Here is a 25,268-nt window from a genome sequence, read left to right as displayed (position 1 = left end):
CTGAAAATAACTAGTTACAGATTCAGTTCCCCACTTCAGTGCACACACACACACACACACACACACAAGAGAGACTTAGCCAACTGCAGATTTAAGACACTTGAGATAAACACTCAAAATGCTCACAGCCAGGCATAAAAACAGCCATTAACGACTGGCGGAACTTTCCATGGGCCTGCCAACCAGCAACACCAACACGCCTGGCATGCTAATACAAGCACATAAAGTTAACTGAGTGTGTACATTTCATGCATATGTGTTAAATCAAGGCTGTGTCTGTGTCTTTGTGTGCATATATATATTATATATATATGCACAATTAATGTCTTTGGCCAGCTGACTGTGCATGCTCACACAGAGGCATCTCTTCAACAAGCCATTTCTATGGATACCGCCTAGGGCCTGTGAAAGGGCAAAAGGAGGGCAGGGTGACCGAGAGATACACACCTCATTTGAATCATTCAAACCTTTTTTTTTTTTTTACCTTAGATACTAAGTTGATGATAAATTTGGCAGCCGGCCTTCTTGTTGTGAAACTTTTACCTCTTTGTCAAAATTCTTTGACTCTATCACGTTAACTATTAGTCTGTGTCTCAGCAGGTGAGATGTTTCAATAGCACCAGTTGGTAAAATCAAAGATTTAAGCGAGGGCACAAGTTGAATCATGTGCCAGTATTGCTGTGCATTGAAATGCACGTAAGGTATTCGAATATACGTGGCTCAAATTTCTGCTTGTGGCTCGACTTTAAGTACTGTTCCAGCTTATGCGTCATCTACCCTCATATAGAAATATGGCTGCAACTAATGATTATATTCATTAGCTCTGCTTAAACAAAGAGAGAAGTGAATCATGTTTAACATTGTTCATGTGCAGTGATGCTTGGATATCAACAGAACAGGTCAAATTTTGCTAAGTTACTAAAATGGTACAAAAGCTTAATTAACCATTATAACTTTCTTTAAGTGACTGCTGTAAGGGTCAAGCTAGAGTGTATTCCATGCAGCACATTGGCAGACACCAACACACAACATTCAGTGTGTAAAACATCAAAACAAAGGGGAAATTACTTGTATAGTTTCCAGGTATATGCCTTGAAATAGCTTTTGCCTAACCAGGAGTCTAAAGGGGTTCTGAAAATGACCCAGGGTAACCTATTATTTAAATTACTGACAAGAAAATAACCATCAATCATTTAATTCATTAACGAGCTCCTCGTTTCTTTTAACTGTCAAAATGTAATAAATCTGCTGCATAAGAACAGCAGTTTGTTTTCATTTTTTAAATGCCCTATTAGGTTGTTTAGTTTAGTCATTATAAAGATGTTTACTTAAAAGTGAATGAACACTGTTACTATTTTCTTTGCAAAAAAGCATTAAGAGGAAGTTCAATGACCTTTCATGACAGTCTTTGTAAATATTTATTTCCAAAAATATTCATTCAGTTGCATCACATTTGAGAAATCCTGTCTGTCTTATTTTAGACTGAAACTCTGAGACTGAGATTGTTTGAATTATTTTATCAAACACTACGATTAGCAAAAGAAGAAGCCAAGAGAAGAGGAAAGAAAAATGCAATGGAAAAGGGGATGGGAGGGAGGAGATGGGGGAAGAGAAGTTGAAAGGCTTCTTTCATCTACATCTGAATCAACTGTCAACAATACAGGAAATTATCGAGGGAGACAAAAAAAAAAAGAAGGGAGACGGGATTCTGGAGAGCAAGAGGGGCAGGGAGGAAGGCAAGGAGGACGAAAGAAAGGGCCGAGAAGGGTAAACATTACAGTTCTATGCCAAGCAAACATTAGATGCTGGGATACTTCAACAAAAAGCCACCGTTCATTTGGGAGAGAAGAAGATGGAGCAAGAGAGAAAGAGTGGGCGAAGATGCGAGTGTGTGGCAACAAGCAGAGACACCCAGTCAAAAGCTGGGAAATGGAAAGTGAAAGCATGGAGCGTCAGACAAACAGCTGCTGTTGTTAAATAGGACAAAGCGTTTTTTTCTCATAACACATCCATGCATCTCTTTCTCAGTGTCTGTTTGCACAATATCCTGCAGCAAACACGGGGTTTGACCTCATGAATCAGATGAGTCATTTGTAACTTAATGTAACTGTATATTTGCATACACACTTCATGAAACAAATCAAGAGATGCAGCACACTAAACCTGCACTACAAATTCATCCTGTAGGACATCATTACCCCACACTCGTACGTTATCTTGAACAAAAAGACAGTGTTACTTACAGTAATTAAAAAACCAGAGAGGCAGCAAGGAGATAATCTACAGAAATCCTGCTTTTGCACTTTAAGTGTTGACCTTTTGACCTCACAGTAGAGGAACTCCTAATCACATCCAACTTACAAATAAGATAACCTCTCATCACTGTCAAGGAAATGCACCTCCGAAACAGTAACAGTGAAGGTAGCAATTTTTCTGGGAAGCACACCTGTTGCATTCGGAGAACCAGATGGCAGAAGAGACAGCAGGATACATAGAAACTGCAGACATACAGTAGAGCGGTGAAGCACAGTGCACAGCAAACACACACCAGTTACTAGAAGGAAATATTCAGAGCAAACTGATGTATTTAAATGGTCGGAATCAGTACTATAAATAATAATTACTACTGATTATATGCAGACATGACAAGAACTGCAGATCATAAATGTAACAAATTTAAATTTGCACAGACTGTGCATGTTTTTCTTCTTTTCTAAAGCCTTTGAAGCTGACACACTTGTCTCTTGAACTAAATCACCACTGTGCTGCAACGACTAATTCAGCAAAGCAACAATTATTTTCAAATCTAATCTTGCTTATTTGGTCGATAAAATGTCTACAACTATATAAAAACTATAAAAAAAAGTCTAATGCCTGAAAAACTACAGTAACAGGAATTCATGAGAAGTTTTATCATAAGTTTCTTCATGTTTGCCTCTGTTTCACATGCTCACACACACACACACATTCCAGGGCAGCATTGTTTTGTCTATGTAACTCTATAGCTGCATCTGCCTGTGTTCCTGAAAAACAAGAGCTACTTGGTAACACTACCCATTTGATAGCGTGTTCTAGGTTACCAGTCAGACACATAAGTACACACATACAATGGCTAGCATCATCCAGGCTGCCCATTCCCTGACCCCATTTCAACCAGGCATACCAAAGAGTTTTATTAGGCCAGTAGCGAACCAGAGTACTAAGACAAAGAGAATCCTCCTGGCATCCTGAAATCACATGTAACATGAAAGTAACTTCCTTATTGTTCTTAGAATAACCACATTCTGAATATTGGACCCAAAGCTTCTTGTTTTAATATCATGTATGCTTTCTGTGTAGATGCTGGAGAAGTAGAGAAGAAAAATGTATGCCATATAAAAAGAACTTACCAGTGAATTGACATATAAGATATTTTAGCCTCCCTTTTCCTCATTATTTTGGTTGTCACTCATGCAAAAACTAATTAATTGGATCACAGAAGCTGCAATGTTAAAAATCACCCCATGTGTAGGCAGTGACGCACCATCACAGTTAGTGGCACAAAGGTGTGGGCTGCACCTGTGTGACAAATTTAAAACTTACATAAAGTGTTATTCAACCTCTGTTCTTTCTCTGTTTGTGCAAAATACATGGAAAGCTAAAGCAACAATGGTTACCCTCCATCAATGTGACTCCAGTATAACCCCAACCTGACTGTGTCTGCTTAAAGACACACAGAGAAAATGTGAAAATGAGAAGATAAGGATCATTTGATATAAAGTTGCATCAGTTTTAAGGCAAATCCTTGCTACATATATCCTAGGAGTTTCAGCTGTGTACAATGTTGCACATTTAATACAAGCTTCAGGCAACAAGCTGTGCTGAATCTGACACCAATGAAACACAAAGAATAATGCTGGAGCTGTAAAGCAGGATGGTCCCAAATCTGAAAGCCTATCTTACCTTTTAACCTGATTCCTCTTGGGATCTAAGTTAGAGCCAACAGATGCTACTTTCAGCAGAAAAGGCTTTTAATCATGTTAGAGTGCCACACTTTGATTAAAGCTTTACCTGCATCCAGCTGTCCACCTCTCAGCTTACTGTCCACAACTTAACTGTCTGATGCTAAAAGTTTTTGATGCTCTCATGGAAGCAAGATAAATTGCTCATTCAAGCAGCACAGGGAGAATTCCTTCACACTCTAAACCCAAATACACCTTTTCAGCTGGAAGCCGACCTCATTCATCCCCCTCAAAGAAAAGTCAGATATCTTTTTCTTTTTTTTCCGGGGGGGTAAAGAAAGGGAAAAAAATCATGGCCACATCAGCCTTTCACCAAAGGAATGTCACGTGACGTCATCTATTTGGGATCGGATTTCTCCGTCTCCCTTTCCTTCACTTTCTCCCATGAAAAAGTAGAAGAAGCGTACATGTGTGTGATGCGTTGGGTAATCCCCCCAAGCCCGTAACCAATATCATCCGACGTGGACCTGAAGCGCACAACACGGGGAGATATGCAACCCCCAAATCAATGCTCCAATTACACCTCACCAATACTGCCACCACCAGTAATGACATTTTAATGACAACTATTGAGTCCCGTTATTAAACAAGGGGAGAAAAAAAAGAAAAACCTGACAAGCTACCAACGATCCTGCAGCCCAACTCATCTGAAGTTTTCTCCTAATGCGGTGGGACAAGGGCCTATAGTCTTTCTGTAACTACGTGGACGTCAGATAATCGATCGTGTCGAGCAGAAGACCAATGTTTGATTTCCACGTCTGCATCAGAGAGGCTGAGAGAAAAATTTGTCTCCTGCATAAACAGACACGTAGTCGTTTCTGGGGGAGAGAGAGGGTGAGAGAGAGAGACTGGCTGGCTGGAAGGAATGCTAGGATATGCTGGAGTTGGGATTTTTTTTCCTCCTCCAAAGCTTTTCACTGCATTCTGCAAACGCACACAAAGTCAACGGAAAGTCGATCTTAAACGGCCCCTTCAACGCTTCTCGACAGTTATCCAACACAACAGAATCCCCTATAGTGTCAATTCAATGATTTCGCAACCCCCTCTGTCAAATCTGGCTGCCTCAGCATCTTCCTTTCCAAGTTATTTTCCAGCTATAAAAGTGCTCATTTCCTGATTTTAAGCAGCAACAACAAAAACGACGATTTCCACAATGCAAGTCACAGCGCACCAACAGTTGATTATTAGAAACAAGCCACGGAGACAACGGTTTTCTTCTGTTGCGCACTCACTCCATCTGAAGTCCTCGGAGACAAAAACACATTCTTTGGTGAAAGCTGAGAAATCGGGACCACAAAGAGCAGACTCCAAAACGCACAGTCCGACACATTCACGCGACTAGTGTGATGAATTAGCACGACTATCCCCTCTGCTTTGCTTTTCCTTATTGTTTCAAAATAAAAGGAATTTTTGAGCAACAAAAAAAAGTTTCGTTTCACCCTCCTCCGCAGTGGCAAAGCAATTTTCCTTTTTCCTTTGCGTTGGCCAAGTGGCCCAGACTGCCGGCGTCAGCGCTCAGCTCTCCAAACTCACACACAGACACACGCACTTCTAAAACTTTTTCAACATCCACTCCAGTTGCCTCGATTCCCCCACTTTGTGGGGAATGCTGCTTAAAAACTGTAAAAGGACTCACCTCGCTGCAATAAAATAATCTTCAAACAGACGTGGCTGCGCGATTTTTAATTCCCTGGGCCGGGTCTTGCCTGTCTGCTGGCTCGACGCTACGAGTACTGGGAGACTCCGCCATGTCAATCATAGCCGACCCACATGGAGCGAGATCCCGCCTCTACCGTAATGCACAGTGCGCAGTGAGAAAGCCAAAACAGAACGCTATAGCGCGCTTCTCTCACAGCATAGAATAAATGAGGGCGGACAGCGGTTTACAGTCATGAAGAAAAAGAAAAGAAAAACAAAAAAAAACTAGGGCACGATTATTTTTTAAAGAAATAAAAGTTTTAAAGGAATATTTTAGTTACTTTAAAGCTATTAAATGCCAAATTTGCCTATCAAGTAGACTACAATTTTGAAGTGCCTTTAATGAATTATTTATTCCGATAGAGCTCAGTAATCAGAACATTTTGTATACAAAATTCACAAATACTGAGTTATAGTTTATTCTCTTTGTGATTCAACGAAAAAGATTCAAACTAAACACAGAACATGAAAAAATATTCTACGCATAAAATATGAGATCCTTATATGCTTTTTATTGGTTGTTGACTCCTAAGACATCTGCGTTAATAGGTTATGTAAGCCCAAACAGGTGGGTGAACTCTAAGGCAAACAAACCCAAGGCTGAATTGATTTTATGTGTCATAATGCTACAGAATATATTAATTCCAGTACCCAGTACCTGTGTCATGTTTCTTGTCATTTCACATTTTTTAAGTTAAAAATAAATTTTAAAAAACTACAATTAAATTTTAAAAAAAATCACCAAGAACTCAACAATAAATGTAAATAAATAAAATAAACTTCTCAAGTAATATACAATAATTTCTTATACCATACATTCAAACTAATTCACCCATAGCAGATTTTTGAGAGTGTCAAGTGGGTCAAAGCTCTGTTCCAGCGCCTCTAAAACATCTTTAACCACAGACCAAAGTCCCTCTGGTGGCTGAACTCGGCATCATTTAGCCCACCAAGAGCCCACAGTTTCAAGGGTTTTAGGTTCAGCATTGATACCTGACATCGATTAATGGTCTGATTTATTTTCTAAAACATATGTGGTGAATTTGCTACAGGTTTTAAAAAGAATAAGACTTTTCCAATACTGATCGGTGTATGATATGCTACACAATACCATATTGCATCTGTGCATGCATTCACCTTCTTCCCCCGGGGTTCATTATAGCAGACTTCCACACATATACAAATGTGCATGTTCGCGCTTGAAATTAAGACATCATTGCCAACAAGTGCATGTCACAATTAGAACACAAAACGTGTCTCAGGGCCAAAAACATAATTTGTATAGATTCAATACAAACCTATAAATCCATCATTTGATGAAAACAGTAACTTTACTCTGACAATAAAAAAAATGGGAGTAAAATCACAGATCAAAAATTGTTGTTAAATTGAAATCCACAACAAATTTTTACTGCACTTTGAGCCACTCATTGGCTTCGATCACAGAAAATTCAACACTGCAGAAAACCAGAATGACATTGTTTCATTTAACCCTGGCACGTGCAACAACAAAAAACAGGCCGTTCAATTCGTTACGTCTGTGTTTTGTATATCTTTGTCCACATTGATAATTCTTACTGTATTTTCAAACCGGCACTCAGAGCCAAATACACTCGTTGCCCCTGAGCTCTTCATTTCTCTCAGCTGGCACAGACAAACACATTCCAGCAACGACACTTAGAAAATAGTCACCGGTGTAATTCGAATCCAGCAAAAGAAATATGGTCCTTTACCAGGACAATGTGCCTGTGAGGAATTAAATGGAATTTGATTCAATTCAGTGAACACAAATCAACCCAAGGGGGCAACTGATATGGCAAAAAAGTCAAATCATACTTGCCCACCAAAAATACGACTGATGATCAATGTGAGAGAACTCCTCTCCTTATAAGATGTCGGCTCAGCTTTTTCTGCTTTCATGTAGGTTATTTCCACAAAAACACTTTAGATTTCACAGTGTTCCCTAAAAACTTGACACCCTTTTGACTATTGTGCCTTGTACACACAAAATTCTTTGCCTCATATACCTTATTAGATGTTTTGATACAAATATTGTTATGTAGCTCCTATAGTAAATCCCCCACAAAAAATAATGTCCTAAATGTACAAGCCATAATGCAATATAAAATAATACTTAAACTGTGTAAAGCCATATCAAAATAAATATTTGTGTGTTCTTTTAGGTATTGAATCCTTCCCAGAAACCATCAAGAACACATTAAATGGTCTTCTTGACATTTTGATCACATCAGGTTCTTTTTCAAAGCAGACCAAGTTGGCACAGTTGTCATGGAAATATGGATGCTGCTTTCTGAGCCCATTAAGCATATCTCGTTCTCGCTTCTCTTGTACCTTTTAAATATAATAGCAAATACAAATACAATTTTATGAACACCAATGACTTGTGAGTTTACGTCCTTACACCACACTAAGCTCCTCTGTCTTAAATGCATCCTCACAAGGGGGGATGTAGATAAAGAGAAGCAGATGAGTTAGGGAAGGGCTTAGCTTTAAAACAAGAGAGAAATGAATTGTGCAACAGGGGCTGTAACTCAGAATCAAGAAGCTGTTCCCACAATTTTGAGCTGTGGAAACAATGTATAGTAGTCGGAGACAATCAGTCTGTGAATTTTAAAAAAATACCTTCTTGATTTAAATAATTCTGCTAACAAAGCCAAAGTAGGCCAACCTCCAGTGACGTGTTGGACCATTACAGACATTTAGTCACATTAGATTAGATCTGTGGAGGAGAGCGGATGAGGAAAGACTGGAGGGAGCAGATCTTGGAACAGCAACGCAACTATTTCCCCTGTATGTCAGGGCCAGGCCTCCACAACTGCCAGATGTTTACCACCAACCCAGCTGCTTTCTCTCTTGCCTTCTTTCTCCTCATCTCTCCTCCTCAGATTTTTTCTCTCTCTGATTCTCTTTAAACCAAGCCCACCCTGTAATCATGCACACTCACCAAAGGGCTTTGAAGTAAGTGGAATGTGTCCAGCCATATGATAATATGCACTCTATATTCTTATAACAGATAGAAAGTAAAGAAGGGAAAGCAGGAAATGAGATTATTGGACAGCAGCCAGCTCTTCAGTGTGGTTTTCTAGATGTTAATTATGCCCTCACTCCACTCTTAGATCTTGCACGTGTGTGTGTTTATGTATGCATTTATGGGTGTATGTTGCGTGTACATATGTAGTGTTTGTGTACACATTATCAGAAATGCTGGTCTAAGAGCGGGTAATGGGCTGATAATCGGCGCCTTGGAACAGAGAGGTGCAATATGATGGCGCGTGCATGTGTGTGTGCATGTGAGGTACTTCTTTCCAAAGATGTGAGGATGGAATTTACCTCATCATGAGTTCAAAAGAGTCAACCCAAGGCTCTCAGCAAACCAGCAAGTGCAGACATGTCTCCCACCTCTCTCTGCCCCCTCCAAACCTTTTTTTCCTCCTTTTTCAGTATGCAGGGCAGCTGGTTGGACCGTTATATACTAAAATGATTTCTCTGACATGTGTTTGTACCTCCATGACCTAAATTGTGCATTTAATTGGAATATAGTACTGTGCAAAAATCTTGAACTACCTCTGAGCTCTTCATATTTTGCAAGGCGAATGAGTAATAGTTGCAGTGATTTATTAAAAGATGTGCAAAAATACATGGAAATATAGTATACAAGGCAAAAACAGACTTTTTAGACTTCTAATGACCTTTTAAATCAATATTTGATATTGCCACCTTTATTCTTCAGCCAATCGTGTTCCATTGTGTATGCTTTTGCTGCATTGGCCTTTTTGTTTGCGATCATTCTTTTCAGATGGTATTCCACGATCAATCAAAAGCCTCCTGACTTCGTCCATACACACAGATGACAATTTTATGATACTGATTATCATTGCAGTTCTTGTGTAACTTAGCATACCTCAGTCTTTCCCTCCTGCTTCCCGTCCTTAAGAATGACTTCCTGACAGGCAGCCTTCCACTGAGACCATTCCTGATGAGGTTTGAGTGAAGAGTGTGTGGATAAATGGAATGGTGAGATGCATCTCCCAGGTCACGTGTTAGGTGTTTGCTGGATGTTTTTGTCCTGTTTTTTTAAGGACATGACGTTCATCTCCTTTTGTTTTTCACTTGTCCAGTTTCCTCAATGTTTTAAGGAAACAATGCATGCCATGGTGAGATATAACATTTTTTGGCTAATACCTGTGTGTCAAACTGCGTAATCTTTGGGATTATTTATAATTTCAACTAAAGAAATGCAGCTGGTTCTACAATTGGTTCTTTGCTAACTTCTTATTTGTACACATGACACTGTTTAATCTATGGTTTTTAATTCACTGCATTACATCAGGATATATATGTAATGCAGTGAGAATTTAAATACAAATTTACCAACATGACATGCTAGAAAGAGAAACTAATGGGGTGTGTACTGAGCCCTCTCCTGTACTCACTCTACACCTACGACTGCACGGCCACTAACAACTTCAACATCATTGTGAAGTTTGCGGACGACACTACAGTGGTGGGTCTTATCACCAACAGTGATGAGACAGCTTACAGGGGGAGGTCAGCGCCCTGACCCACTGGTGTCAAGACAACCATCTCACCCTCAACGTCGCAAAGACAAAGGAGTTGATAGTGGACTTCCGGAGGTGCAGAGAAGTACACCCCCCCATCACCATCAACGGCGCTGCTGTGGAGAGAGTGAGCAGCTTCCGGTTCCTTGGTGTACATCTGGCTGAGGATCTTACGTGGTCAGTACACACAAACAAAACAGTGAAGAAGGCCCAGCAGCGCCTCTTCTTTCTCAGGAGACTGAAAAGATTCGGCATGAGCCCCCGCATCCTCAGGACCTTCTATCACTGTGCCATTGAGAGCATCCTCACTGGATGCATCACCACCTGGTATGGCAACAGCACTGCCTACAACTGCAAAGCTCTCCAGCGAGTAGTGCGGTGCTCTGAACGGATAATTGGAGGTGAGCTTCCCTCCCTCCAAGACATCTACAGGAAGCGGTGCCTGAGGAAAGCGGGGAGGATCATCAAGGACTCCAGTCACCCCAGCCATAAACTGTTCAGACTACTTCCATCAGGAAGGAGGTTCTGCAGCATCCGGTCCCGTACCAGCAGACTGAGAGACAGCTTCTTCCATCAGGCCATCAGACTGCTGAACACGTCATAGACACCTCAGCTTCACTACTGGAACTTTAACATTATGCACTCTGTAACTACGGTAACTTCTGACCCCACTTCCGCCAGTCCCTTTATTGTGGCGGGAATGAATCCTGTATAAGTTCCGGGTCAATCAGCTGCATGTCCCTGCTCCTCTGGCTGCTGTTGTCCCTGTGGTTGGCGTACTTGTCGGATATCGACAAATTTTGCACTACAGGCCAGTTAACAGCGTGCAATAACCCGGCCGATTCATTCATCTTTACACTACCTCACACTCGACTCAACGGTCAGGTTTTTTTTTTGTTCTCCCGCGATCTGCCCTGATCAGCGCGAGATGGCGAGCCACCCGACCACCGCTACGTTGCGGTAGGAATTGTGAACCTATGGACTAAATCACAAATTGTTGACAATGACCTATCACAGGTCCATGGAACTAAACTAAATCACATACTGGACTACACCTCATCCCACCTCCTTTTGGAACCTACTAAGCTGTTTTGTATTGTCAACATTATTTTTGTTTGTGATATACATGCATATGTTTCTATTTCTTTTGTACATCCGTCTATACACTTCTCATAACAAACATAATATATATATATTTGAGCTCTACTTTTGTTTCCTGTGTTTTATTCACACCCTCAGGCTCCATAGTCGAATCTTATTCTGATAGCTCATTGTCTATGAGGCTGCAGTCAGGCGCCCTGGTCCTTTAACCGCGTTACAAGTGGCGAACCAGCCAGGAGCCTTTGTGTGTGAATATTTTGGGGTCTTACGTACAATTTTCTTTACTTATTTACTTCGCTTTTGCTGAACATAAAATCAAAAATGGATTCAGTTGCACTTTCTGGCATAAATATATCACAGTCTGTGATGATCTCCGGTGTGTCTAACACAAAATCTGATAATGAAATTCTTGACTACTTGCGTACTTATGGAAATCTTAGCCGTCATTTTTACGTAAATGATCCCGCAAGTACTTTCTTCAAAAACCTGATCGCTGAGTTTGTAGATACCACTGCTTTTACAACTCTAGAGCCGTTTCTGCCATACACCCACTGTTCTAAAAGTGTTGCCGACCTTGTTTTCCGCGTCACAGCTTTGGCCTGTGAGTACGCCGCCACGGAGGACAGCAGCAGTCCCCCTCCCAATTACCTCAAAGAGCTCAAGCATATTGCTGATCGCAGCGGGCACCGGTTTGAAGATGTCTTGAAGACAGTAATGAGGCAGATTGGTCAACATTTGCATGAAGCAGGAGCAGGTGAAGATGGAAAAGTTGAATATGATGAGGAAAATGGAGTAGATGAGGACATTGGTGTAGAGGAAGAAGAAAGGGAACTGGAGCAGCAGCAATTGTCTTCACCTCCTGCCAGACAGGTTTCCACTGACCAGCAGGGGGCACGACCTCGTCAAAGCCAGACTGGACCAACTCCAAGAGTATCACTCACAGCCCCTGATCTCAACCCACCACAAATACAAAGGGTTGTTGTTGAGCATGTGGTCCGAAACCCAGACATAAGCACCACAACTTCACTACGTCTCCGTGCTTTTTCAGGAAGGATTCCTAAGCCAAGTAGTGAAGCAGATTTTGAATCATGGCGCTCCCAAATTGATCTACTGCTTGCCGACCCCAGTTTGTCAGCTCTATACGTCGCCAGGCGTATTATAGAGAGCCTGTTGTCACCTGCTGCTGATTTAGTTAAAGGTCTAAGTCCCAACACATTGCCTTCAGTCATACTAAGTGTACTTGACTCCGCTTTTGGAACAGTTCAAGATGGTGAAGAATTGTATGCTCAATACTTAAACATTCTTCAAAATCCAGGTGAACGACCATCCGCTTACCTCCAAAGATTGCAGCTAACCCTCAGCACTGTTGTAAAGCAAGGAGGACTTGCAGCTGCTGACATGAATAAGCATCTGCTGAAGCAGTTTTGTCGTGGGTGTTGGGATAACACTATACTAACCAAACTACAATTAGAACAGCAAAAGGACAACCCACCACCTTTCTCTGACTTGTTGTTGTCGTTACGGACAGAAGAAGACAGACAAATTGCTAAGGAGTCACTTATGAAGAAATACATCGGTTCATCAAAACAAAAAGCTAACATCCAATCCCAAAGTACTTGTTCTTGTGGGCACTCTACAGCCAATGAAGAGCTAAAAGAAATGAAAAAACAACTCCAAACCCTCCAACAGCAAATGTCCCAACTTTTGTCCCAAAAACGTCCAACCGAGTCAAAGTTTAAGCCACGACAAACCAAATCCAGTCATTCTTCACCTCAGTCAAATACCAGACCCAAGCCATGGTACTGTTTTAACTGTGGAGAAGATGGCCATGTTTCTTCCATCTGCAACAACAGAGCAAACTCCAGTCTTGTTGAACAGAAAAAGAGCCAATTAAGGAAAAAACAGCAAGAGTGGGACGCTAGAAATACTTCATCTTTAAACTAGAAGGAGTTTCTGTGGTGGGACACACAGGAGCTGCGTGCACAAACAGTCCCAGAAACCACAACAAATTTCCATTGTTGCCAAAAGGGCTTGTGGGGACCAAAAGCACAGGCCAAATTCAAATCAAAGGCAACCATTTCAACTGTCTTCTTGATTCTGGCTCTCAGGTTACTACGATTCCTTTTTCCTTCTATAATACTTACCTTTCAGACCATCCAATCAAACCACTGGATGATCTGTTGGAAGTAGAAGGAGCAAATGGACAAGCCGTACCTTACCTGGGATACATTGAGATTAACATGACGTTCCCAGCTAATTTTCTTGGTTCATCCATTAATGTTGATACACTTGCGCTTGTCGTGCCTGACGTCCAGCAATCACCCCCAATGATACTTGTTGGTACCAACACTCTTGACGTTGCGTACAGCAAACACTGTGATACCCTCTCTGAGCAGTCATTCCTGCCATCTGGTTCTGGTTACATTGCAGTTTATAAAATCCTCCAGTGTCGCCACATCCAGAATTCAAATGACCAGTATGCCCCTGTAATCTTAAAGTCAGACCAACCGCATACGATTACTGCCGGCCAAACCACTGTCCTTGAGGGATGCCTGGTCACAAGGCTATTCCAAGGTGAGAAAGCAGTTATTCTGGAACACCCCACCTCCAGTTCTCTGCCTGGTGGACTCCTAGTAAAAACCTGCCTTGTGGACTTACCTAAACGTCGGCCATATTCTCTGCCTGTTGTAGTGAGTAATGAGTCCGACCATGAAATCCACATTCCAGCTCGAGCTATTATTGCAGAAATCAGCGCCTTCCAAGAGGTCATTTCCAAAGAGCAACCCACCCAGTATTCAGACCAGTCTATAGAGTCGTTACCTCCATCTCAACCACCATACAACTTTGGAGATTCCCCCTTAACTCCAGACTGGAAAGAACGCATTGTTCAAAAACTCAACACTATTCCTGAAGTATTTGCCAAACACGATCTGGATTTCGGCAGGACCAACAAAGTTAAACACCAAATCAAATTGTCCGATCCAACTCCTTTCAAGCAAAGACCACGACCAATTCACCCTCAAGATCTTGATGCTGTCAGGAAGCACCTGCAAGAACTTCTTGACTCTGGCGTCATCAGAGAATCTGACTCACCATTTGCCTCTCCAATTGTGGTTGCACGCAAAAAGAACGGCAGTATACGTCTTTGTATTGACTACCGCAAACTCAATTTGCAAACAATCAAAGATGCTTATGCTCTGCCTAAACTGGAAGACACCTTCTCCGCACTTGCAGGATCAAAGTGGTTCACGGTGCTAGACCTCAAGTCGGGTTACTACCAAATCGAAATGGAGGAGAAGGATAAGGCAAAGACTGCCTTTGTCTGCCCAGTAGGATTTTGGGAATTTAATCGGATGCCACAAGGGATTACCAACGCACCAAGCACTTTCCAACGGCTGATGGAAAAATGCATGGGAGAATTAAATCTAAAAGAAGTCTTGGTTTTCATTGACGATCTCATTGTCTTTGCACCAACTCTTGAGGAACATGAAGCTCGCCTGATGAAAGTTCTCACCAGACTCAAAGATTTTGGCTTGAAGCTCTCACTTGAGAAATGCATGTTCTTCCAGACATCGGTGAAGTATCTGGGCCATGTAGTGTCCCAGGCTGGTGTTGAAACTGATCTGGACAAGATTTCCACACTCACTTCTTGGCCAGTGCCAAAAAACTTGAAGGAATTAAGATCTTTCCTTGGTTTTGCTGGGTACTACAGACGTTTTGTCCAGGGATATTCGGCCATTGTCAAGCCGTTACATGAACTCACTGCTGGTTATCCACCTTCTCAGAGGAAACTGAGACGAACTGTAAAGCCAGAGAATTACCTCAACCCCAAAGAGCCATTTGGAGGACGATGGACGCAAATGTGTCAACAAGCTTTTGAGTCCATTATTGACAAACTCACTTCTGCCCCAGTTCTGGCATTTGCTGATCCCCAGAAACCATACACACTCCACACTGATGCCAGTGCCACAGGTCTTGGTGCGGTGCTGTATCAAGAGCAGGATGGAAAAAACAGAGCTGTAGCATATGCCAGCAGAGGTCTTTCCCGGAGTGAGTCAAAGTATCCCGCCCACAAATTGGAGTTTCTTGCTTTGAAGTGGGCGGTGACTGAAAAATTCCACGACTACCTTTATGGTGCTCAGTTTACAGTTGTGACAGACAGCAACCCATTAACATACCTCTTATCATCAGCAAAACTTGACGCTACCGGTTACAGATGGCTTTCAGCTTTGTCCACTTTCACCTTCAAATTAATCTACAGAGCAGGAAAGCAGAACTCGGATGCTGATGGTTTGTCTCGCCGACCTCATGGTGAACTGTCTGATGATCCTCTGTCACAGAAAGAACGTGAGCGAATCTGGAGATTTGCATGGCAACATCTCAATGAACCAGATTATGTCTCTATTGACCAGCATACCATCAAAGCAGTTTGTGACCGTCATCTGATGTACAGTTCAAGCACGGATCCTGATCTTGCTCTGGTGTTATCCATGTCTGTCAATGTCGACAGTCTGCCTGACAGTTTCACGGACGACATCCAGTTCACCTCCATGGTACTCCCCCAAATCTCAACAGCTGACCTTGCAGCCAAACAACGCCTTGACCCTGTCATCCGGCATGTCATAGCTCAGGTTGAACGAGGCGAGTCACCACCGCCATTCCTGAGGGAAGAACTTCCCGATCTACCTCTATTACTGCGAGAAGTAAATAAACTGGAGCTCCATAACACCCTTCTCGTCAGGAAGAGACAAGTGGGAAGTGACTTCGCATACCAGCTAGTGCTACCTGAGGAATATCGACCAGTTGTACTCAACCACCTACATGATCAAATGGGTCACATGGGAATTGACAGAACGCTGGACTTGGTCCGTTCCCGGTTTTATTGGCCTAAGATGACAAGTGATGTGGTCAATAAAATAAGACAGTGCGAAAGATGCGTGAGACGCAAATCCCCATCTGAACGAGCCGCACCTCTGGTCAATATCAAAACCTCTCATCCCATGGAACTGGTGTGCATGGATTTTCTCTCTGTGGAACCAGATCGTGGAGTCAAAGACATACTTGTCATAACTGACCATTTCACAAAATATGCCATTGCTGTGCCAACACCAAACCAGAAAGCCAGGACTGTTGCCAAATGTTTATGGGACAACTTTCTTGTGCATTATGGTATCCCAGAACGTTTGCACAGTGACCAAGGCCCTGACTTTGAATCCAGAATCATCCGAGAGCTTTGTGAAATGGCTGGGATCCACAAAATAAGAACCACTCCATACCATCCAAGAGGCAATCCTGTTGAACGGTTTAACCGAACATTACTGGATATGCTAGGAACACTCACAGCTCAACAGAAATCCCATTGGAAAGATTTTGTAAAACCCCTGGTGCATGCATACAATTGCACAAGGAACGATGTTACAGGTTTTTCACCATATGAGCTTATGTTTGGCCGCCAACCTCGCTTACCGGTGGACTTGGCCTTTGGACTACCCCTTGCCAAAGAAGGATCAACATCCCACACACAATATGTGGACAAACTAAAGTCCCACCTAGAAGAAAGTTACAAGCTGGCCATCGAAAACTCAGAAAAGGTGATGAAACGTAACAAAAACAGATTTGATAAAAATGTCACTGCATCACAGCTGAATGTTGGAGACAGAGTTCTTGTGAGGAACGTGCGGCTAAGAGGCAAACACAAGCTTGCAGATAAATGGGAGTCATCTGTGTACATTGTAGTGAAGAAAGCCGGCACTCTTCCTGTGTATACAGTTCGACCCGAAGGCCAAGACAAGCCCCTGAGAACTTTACATCGAGACCTCCTACTGCCCTGTGGGTATTTACCACCTGAAAAGGAAATGCTTACTAAGCAGAAGAGGAAAATGCCTGTCTTACCCGTGTCTCCTGTACGTGCTGATGATGCTGATAACAATGATGAAGAGGAACTAATTTCATACCTACCTGTTCCCTTCTCTGCTGAACCTGTCACCTTCACAACAACCATCGACTTACCCAATACTCCGCAACCTGTGCCACTTATCAACCAGCCCGATGTCCCTGTAGTATTGGCTACAGAGGAAGAGAATGCTATCCTCTCAGAGGAACCTGTACCTGCTGAAGAGGAACAAGTTATTGCTAGCGGAACCGTGGAAGCTGGCTTTGAGCCAGTTGATCTTGTCGAAACTTCTCACGATGAAGAAAGTCTGTCTTCTGATTCGGAAGCATCCAGAAGTAACTTGTCACAACACTCACCTACTGAATCAGAGCCTCTCAGTCCTGAGGCAGAACCACCTTTGAGGCATTCAACCCGCACCAGGAATCCTCCTGATCGGCTGCAATACATCAAGCCTGGTAAGCCTCTGTTAAAGAGCGTTCAGACCTTCCTGCATGGGTTAAGTTCTGTCTTCTCCTTCGCTCTTCAAGACGATGAAGAAGAGGAGACGATGCCTTCACACCTCAGCCAACCAGTCATTCGCTGCCAGCCTAGTCCATGTACGAGGACGTCCATGAGATTAGGGGGGGAGAGTGTAACTACGGTAACTTCTGACCCCACTTCCGCCAGTCCCTTTATTGTGGCGGGAATGAATCCTGTATAAGTTCCGGGTCAATCAGCTGCATGTCCCTGCTCCTCTGGCTGCTGTTGTCCCTGTGGTTGGCGTACTTGTCAGATATCGACAAATTTTGCACTACAGGCCAGTTAACAGCGTGCAATAACCCGGCCGATTCATTCATCTTTACACTACCTCACACTCGACTCAACGGTCAGGTTTTTTTTTTGTTCTCCCGCGATCTGCCCTGATCAGCGCGAGATGGCGAGCCACCCGACCACCGCTACGTTGCGGTAGGAATTGTGAACCTATGGACTAAATCACAAATTGTTGACAATGACCTATCACAGGTCCATGGAACTAAACTAAATCACATACTGGACTACACCTCATCCCACCTCCTTTTGGAACCTACTAAGCTGTTTTGTATTGTCAACATTATTTTTGTTTGTGATATACATGCATATGTTTCTATTTCTTTTGTACATCCGTCTATACACTTCTCATAACAAACATAATATATATATATTTGAGCTCTACTTTTGTTTCCTGTGTTTTATTCACACCCTCAGGCTCCATAGTCGAATCTTATTCTGATAGCTCATTGTCTATGAGGCTGCAGTCAGGCGCCCTGGTCCTTTAACCGCGTTACAACTCCATACTGTACAGTAATGCCACTGTTTTGCACATGTCTCACTCTGTATATTTTATTTTATATATTTTATTTATTGTTTACTCTATTTAATTTGTAAAATATGTGTACACACACACACACACACACACACACACACACGTAGAAAAATATTTAGTATACACATCCAGAAATGCATATACTATTATATATTGTACATATATTTATTAGTTTCAGATGTAGCCATTCTTGTATTTTTTGTTTACATTATTGTATTTTGCACAACTCTGTTGCTTGTGAAGCTCGCACACAAGAATTTCACTCACATGTGCTGTACCAATGTACCTGCACATGTGATGTGACAATAAAAGTGATTTGATTTGATAATGTTAAAACAAATTATATCTTTTCTCTTATTTGGACTCTTTTACCATTTTAGGCTTGTTTTGGGGGTCTTTTGGCTTGAAATAGATAGTATTAATATTCTATTTAGTATCTCTGGAGCATCTGGAACAAGAAGCGATTTCAAAGGCTTTCTTTGCCCAAGCTCATCTCTTTGTCTCGCTTTGATAAGATGAATTGCTTCCAGTTGTTTCCTTCCTCTTTTCAGGACTTTCTCAGACAGCTTTATCCAAAGCTTATGTTTCTGGCATCACTGGTATGCATGGAACAAGTACCGCACTCTACATTAATCAAGGCCTTACAGTGCCCATGCACTTCTCGTTGATGAGATCAATTGGTTCCAGTTGTCGCCTCACCATTTTGTGGGTTTCCCAGTCAGCTTTATCCCCACACAGTGTTTAGATGAGATTTGTATTTGTTCCATCTTTGCCAATCATGTCATATGTTCCATCTTAAAGAATACCTTCCAGTCATGACATCACGGTGGGGATTTCACACTGGCTGGGTCACCCCACCATAGGGTGGTGGGCGTTGGCAATCACAGCCATGGAATGTCTGTGACTCAAGAAGGTGGGCCAGCGATCTGGTTGGCTAATTTCTTTGTCCTTGACATTTGTGGAAAACAAGCAGAGTGCCATTTTAAACAATGACCAGTCCACTCTGACCTTCGCTGGGAGGCCAATTGCTCGTGAGCAAATCACAATGTGACACCGTGCCAGCTATTACACCATTGTTCGAACAATCAGTGCATTCAGAACAATAAACCCCCAGAAGAAACGGTGCCTGCAATCACCCTCATTTTGCCAAGAATTACATCCCCACAGAAATATATAACATACGTTTTCTTAAGTGCTATTTACACAAATCAGTTTTATCAAGATGGGTGAAAACAGAGGGGTGGAACTAAAACACTGTAAAAACAGTTTCATCTAAAAGCACAGTTAGCTGAAGCAATTAATTTGTGTGATCACAACTTGTGAATTAAAACAATATTATAATTAAAAGTTATGGTCCCCACAAGATGAAGCCTCCTGACATTTTCACAAACTTTTAAAAACATTAGAAGAATTGGGTACATGGAATAGTCCAAAAATGTCTTTTCTCGTGTGTTTTAGGCCAGCGGTCTCCAACCTTTTTTGCGCCACGGACCGGTTTATGCCCGACAATATTTTCATGGACTGACCTTTAAGGTGTCGCGGATAAATACAACGAAATAAAACTAGTACCGGTACCAAAAAAAAAAGAAGATTTATTCATAACACACGTGAAAAGACCCAGGAAAACAGAGTTAACGATAAAAACGATAACAAAATAACGCTGAAAACCGATAAAAACCCTGAAAACCATACATTTCACACCTGAGCCTCAACTCTCACGGCCCGGTACCAAACGACTCACGGACCGGTACCGGTCCGAGGCCCGGGGGTTGTGGACCGCTGTTTTAGGCAACCTAACTGGGTAGGTAGGATGTCCAGGAGATACAACTCCATCTTTTTCACGCAAGGTTGCAATCAGAGATCAGTCTGTGTAGTAGGAAGTTGGCAGGGTAAAGACCCTTCAATGTTCAGTGGGATGCATGAAATACTTGCATTCTCAAATGCATCTTCATCTTCAGTCACTTTGCTGATTTGTCCAATATCATGACAACTTGAGAGCCATGGTACAGACCTATATAGCACAAAGGATGACAAAATAACCTTGCTGACCTCATTTTTCAACAGTGCCATCAAACATGCTAAGGAGCTGGTTACCATTGTAACTCAAACACTGCGATTGGCATCACTGTAGAAACTTTAGTTTATTAAATTTTTAATTGATGAAAATATAACTGTCAAAATGGCATTCAAGGGGTTCAAAGCCTATGTCATTTATATATGTCATTTTCCATCCATCTTTTTAACCACTTATCCAGTTCAGTGTTGCTGGGGGCCACCATAGCGCCAACATAGAGAGAGAGAGACCCATATTCTTTTCATACTCATTTGCACACCCTTATTCATCTAATACACTGTAAACAATGCAATACCTACACATGCGCTACTGTAAAATAGCAAATGAGAAAGTTCACAGGTTAGAGTCAAATGTCAATCATATATATTCCACCCTGCATATTCTTTATATTTTTAGTTGAGCGATTTGTATATATTAATGCCATTTATTAAATTTGTAAACTCTGTAACATATTGTATTATTTAAATAGTTTAATCTGTTACTGTCTTGGAGTAACTGTAAGTCACATAATTTCCTAAGGAATTAATAAAGTATTCTAATTTTGATTCATGGAATGCATTTCTTACCATTGTTCTATTGTATAAAATTAGGTATTGCTTACAGTATTTTAGACACATTTGAGCCAATGCAACACTCGCTGAGAGCAGAAACAATGACACTGTAAGCTCAATGGAGATTGTCTTTGCTACTACAGATTAAAAAAAGGTTGTGTAGCTCATTGGCTTACTTGTCACCTGTATAATCATGCCTCTAAGCTGGGGCAGCAAAAACAGTATGCTTGGAAAACAGCTCAGCTGATGTAATCTACAGTCACAATAAACCCTAGATTTTTGGTTGTTGCCAATTTGGGAATCTCATAAATATCCAAAAAGAAAAAAACAAAACAAAAAAAACCTCAACAATGTGACTCATTGACCACAGACTTCCTGTTTAGCTCCTGCTCTTGTCATGGAGGCTCCGATGCTAGCATATTGATTCACTGCAGCGTCATACAAGCCATATAGGGTCAAATGTTATTTGTTAAAAATAACTACAACAGATGAAATTAAACAACAACATGAAAAATCTTAAGCTTTAAGAATGAAAATAGCCAGTATCCAAGACGGGCTATTGAGCACCAGTGCATGCAAACACGTTAAGAGCACAAAGTGTGTGTACACAGGAGGGAATAACGATGTCTGAATGTGACACGTGTGTCATGGAATAAGACCATAAAGAGCAAAGAGGAAATATTTTTTTAAACATCTTTATTTTAACTTTTAAACTTAAAATGAAAGCAACAAATAACAGGAGACAGGACAGAAAAAAGAAAGAAAGATTGAAAGACTAAAAGAAAGAATTGATGGATGTAAAGAGGGAAAACCATGCCAATACAATAACCACCAGACTTTGCATCACATCTCAGCCTACTCAAGTTTTCTGTGCACAGATCAAAAATAAACTCTTTTCTCTACCTCTAAAAGTAAAGTAAAACTCCTGCATGGCTTTGCTCCTTGCCTGATGCACCAGGATACTTTGCATAGAACCAAAAAGTCGTCGTCCAGACTTGATGTCTCATCACCATAATTAGTTCTTTCTTGTATACCGTATAGGTGAAGAAATCTCTTTAAGAGTGAATGAATGTGATCACAGCAGTGAAAAATCTGTCTCAACAGTTTCTATATTAGATGATATCTTGTATCTACAAATTTTGTGATTGTCAGGTTGGGTAGAAAAGAGGATTTCACCCACTTCTGCTGATAAAATCCACTGCACGTCTAACACAAGCATACACACAGCTAACATAATTTACCCCCCATCCCAAAGCCACACAGTGGCACAGTAATACAAACCATCATATTACAGTTGTTATGTCCATAATGGCTCATTATTACTGTTAATAATATTATAATATTGCTTCTTACAAAGCTAGAGAGATTTACAACAAATATAAAGCAGAAGTGGGGTGATCAAGGTCCTTAAAACCTTGCAGCATCCGCAAGCTGTCTTTTTTACCCTTCAACTGCAACTATACTATGGTGAGTCTGTACAGCAAATGCCAGAAAAGGATGTATATATATCGGTGAATTTAAAGCCACTGAGGACTACTACTAATTACAGAGTTATACAAGGGCACACACATCCACCGATCCTGGAGCACAATCCCCATGGCAACAAAACGGCTTGAAACAGAGCTACACAACACAGGCTCCTAAAGCACACTCTTCTATCAGTGCAAACACACTCCTAGCTATTACAGTAAATAAAGGAGTTAAAGGGTTCACAGACCAAACTCACATAGTGGCATCTAACCATAAACATTGATTGGGTTGTACTATAACAACTGGTTTTAAGAGATTTTAAGAAAAATGTGCCTGAAAAAAAAAAAAAAAGGCTTCATATCAGTACAGAATGGACATTTCTGAATATCTATACAGCAATTAAGCAGTGACACATCTATGCATCTTAGTCTCTATAAAGCACAAACTGTAGTGTCAGGACAATGTACACTACAGAGAGTTCTACTGGAAACTCTTCAGCATGTCTTCTGTTGTTTGAATAACACGGACACATGCTCAGAGAATCATTTTTTCTAAAAGCCACAAACACTGTAGTGAAGTGCTGTTTGAAATCTCAAATGTATCTACGTAATGGTTTGCCGGCATGATACCACTACATATGTGAGTTTAAAATTTGCTTTAGGCAACCTATTTATTAAAAGGCATCTTTAGTGGTGTGTTTTTGTGTGTTATAGGTAGAGTGGACTTCAGAAACGCTGATAAACAAATGATCAATAGTGATGAGATGTAAACAGGTATGTAAAAAGGGGATACTTTTGCAGAGACTAAACGACAGTAACAGTTCACATGAATTAGAAGGCAGTGCACAAATTCAAAAAAGGATGTGAGAGAATAAACGGAGAAGATAACTCTGATGATGAAAAGACAGAATGACTTTTCCCAGTTCTCTCTTTTTAACTTAAAACAATAAAGCTCAGCTTTCTGTGTAATGTACTGTATCGGTGCGTCTGTCTTGGATGTGCGCTGAGCTTACTCAAGCCCAATGTTTTTGTTCTACACTTCTGCTTGTCAAATTGAAAATTCCATAAAAAAATAAAGGTTTAACAAAGAAAAGAAAAGAAAAGAAAAGAAGGATGTGGGAAAACATACAGTGAGATGTTGCATGAGACTGGCAGGAACAACTTACAAATCGTAGGCACATCTATTGTTTCATTAAAAATGTTACAGGTGGAAATGTTTGGGCAACTCTACCGGAGAGTTTGATATGACTGGCATTGTGCATCACTTGATGTGCATATCCCATATCTTTCACCATTATCTGATTGAGAATTAATACATTGAAATTGTAGAGCTTGAAAATAACTGTCCATGACTCCAGAGAGCGTCCAGAGGTGGAGCGCTGATAGTGCTGCAACAATAAAGAACAGCTCAGGCTGTGCGGTGAACTAAACTCCTTCACAGAAATGACAGCCAGCCATCAAGCACTGTGCAGGCCACGGATGGCATGCAGTACCACATACTGGCCACTAAGTGGAGGTGCTGATATAACCGCTCAAGCTGTTCTATGACCTCTAATTAAAGGGACTAACAGCTTCCTTTACGAGAAACATGGTGACAAGATGCTCACACAGCAGGTTTCTCAAGGCAGTGTGTGTCATATTTTTAAGCAGTGGACTGTTGCTCTTCAATGGCAGTGTCTATCATTGTCATTATTTTTTCTACCTGCCAGTTTCTCCCACTAGATGCCTACTTGTGTGCATGGCAGGCTTCCCGTCAGTCTAACTTGAGCTTAGCAAAATTCTTAAAAAGATTGTCCTTTGGCAGGATTGTCAGTAGAGAATTCACAATAATTACATTATTTTACAGTTAAGTGTTTTTCTTTGAGTCCTTCTTGAGCTTACCAAACTTCTGTCTTTGGCTTCTGTGGAGCAAAAAGCTGGAGGCAGGGACATTCTTTTTTGTGTGAATACAGATGCATTATTGCACCAGACACCAGAACAATACTGGTTTATGGCCATACTCACACACACATACAATACAATAACTCCACAGAGAAATCATGAGACAGGAGCCAGAATTCCTTTCTCTGTCTGTCTTTCGATCCATGTATGGATGCATATATCCAGAGTGGCTCTCCATCACCTTGCTGCTTTCTGTTTACCAGAAAGAGAAGCCCAAGAATTCCAAGTTTTATGCAGACAGGTCTGATATGACCAGTTTTTCCATTTTCCCAATTTCTCCAGGAACTTGAAGCTCCTCAGATTCATAGTCATCATCAAATGACCTGGGAACACAACAGAGAGAACCAATATACACCTTTATTCTTAATAAAAATGATAAACTTTTAGTTAATAACGTGAATGAGTGTGAACGTGTCTACGCCTTACCCCTCGTGCAGCTGTTCATTTGCAGTCTCCTCTGCCACTAGTATCTCATACTCCTCTGAGGCATATTTATCCCAGTCAGATGGTTCTGGACCTTCACTATCAATGTCCTGGAGCGCCACAAACACAATACATATTGGTGTTTTATAGCTTTAGATAAAATACATAAAACTAAAAAAAAATAATAATAAGAAG

At 41.3% G+C, this 25,268-nt stretch overlaps 2 protein-coding genes across 3 annotated transcripts in view; both read right to left on the bottom strand.

Annotated features, from left to right (window-relative positions):
- fndc3ba (fibronectin type III domain containing 3Ba) overlaps nt 1–5,802 on the bottom strand; it is an 84,815-nt gene extending 79,013 nt beyond the window's left edge. Inside the window, exon 1 of one of the 2 annotated variants that reach the window (XM_026152459.2) lies at nt 5,638–5,802. The gene's annotated coding sequence lies outside the window, so the exon portion shown is untranslated. Of the gene's footprint in view, nt 1–5,233; nt 5,363–5,637 lie in introns of those variants that run through there. The other variant, XM_080294036.1, reaches the window with a different exon arrangement.
- An 18,122-nt stretch (nt 5,803–23,924) lies between these two features.
- The window catches only part of ppp2r3a (protein phosphatase 2, regulatory subunit B'', alpha), a 63,617-nt gene continuing 62,273 nt past the window's right edge, over nt 23,925–25,268 (bottom strand). The window contains exons 12-13 of the mRNA XM_026153017.2: nt 25,077–25,183; nt 23,925–24,973 (exon numbers count right to left, since the gene is read on the bottom strand). Coding sequence (XP_026008802.2) covers nt 24,880–24,973; nt 25,077–25,183 — 201 coding nt within the window. The 3' untranslated portion in view covers nt 23,925–24,879. The remainder of the gene's footprint in view (nt 24,974–25,076; nt 25,184–25,268) is intronic.

This window comes from Astatotilapia calliptera, chromosome 19 (assembly GCF_964374335.1).
Source record: "Astatotilapia calliptera chromosome 19, fAstCal68.1, whole genome shotgun sequence".
Classification (NCBI taxonomy): Eukaryota; Metazoa; Chordata; class Actinopteri; order Cichliformes; family Cichlidae; genus Astatotilapia; species Astatotilapia calliptera.
The sequence above is the reverse complement of the archived record's forward strand: the minus strand, read 5'-3'. Positions and strand labels throughout refer to the sequence as shown.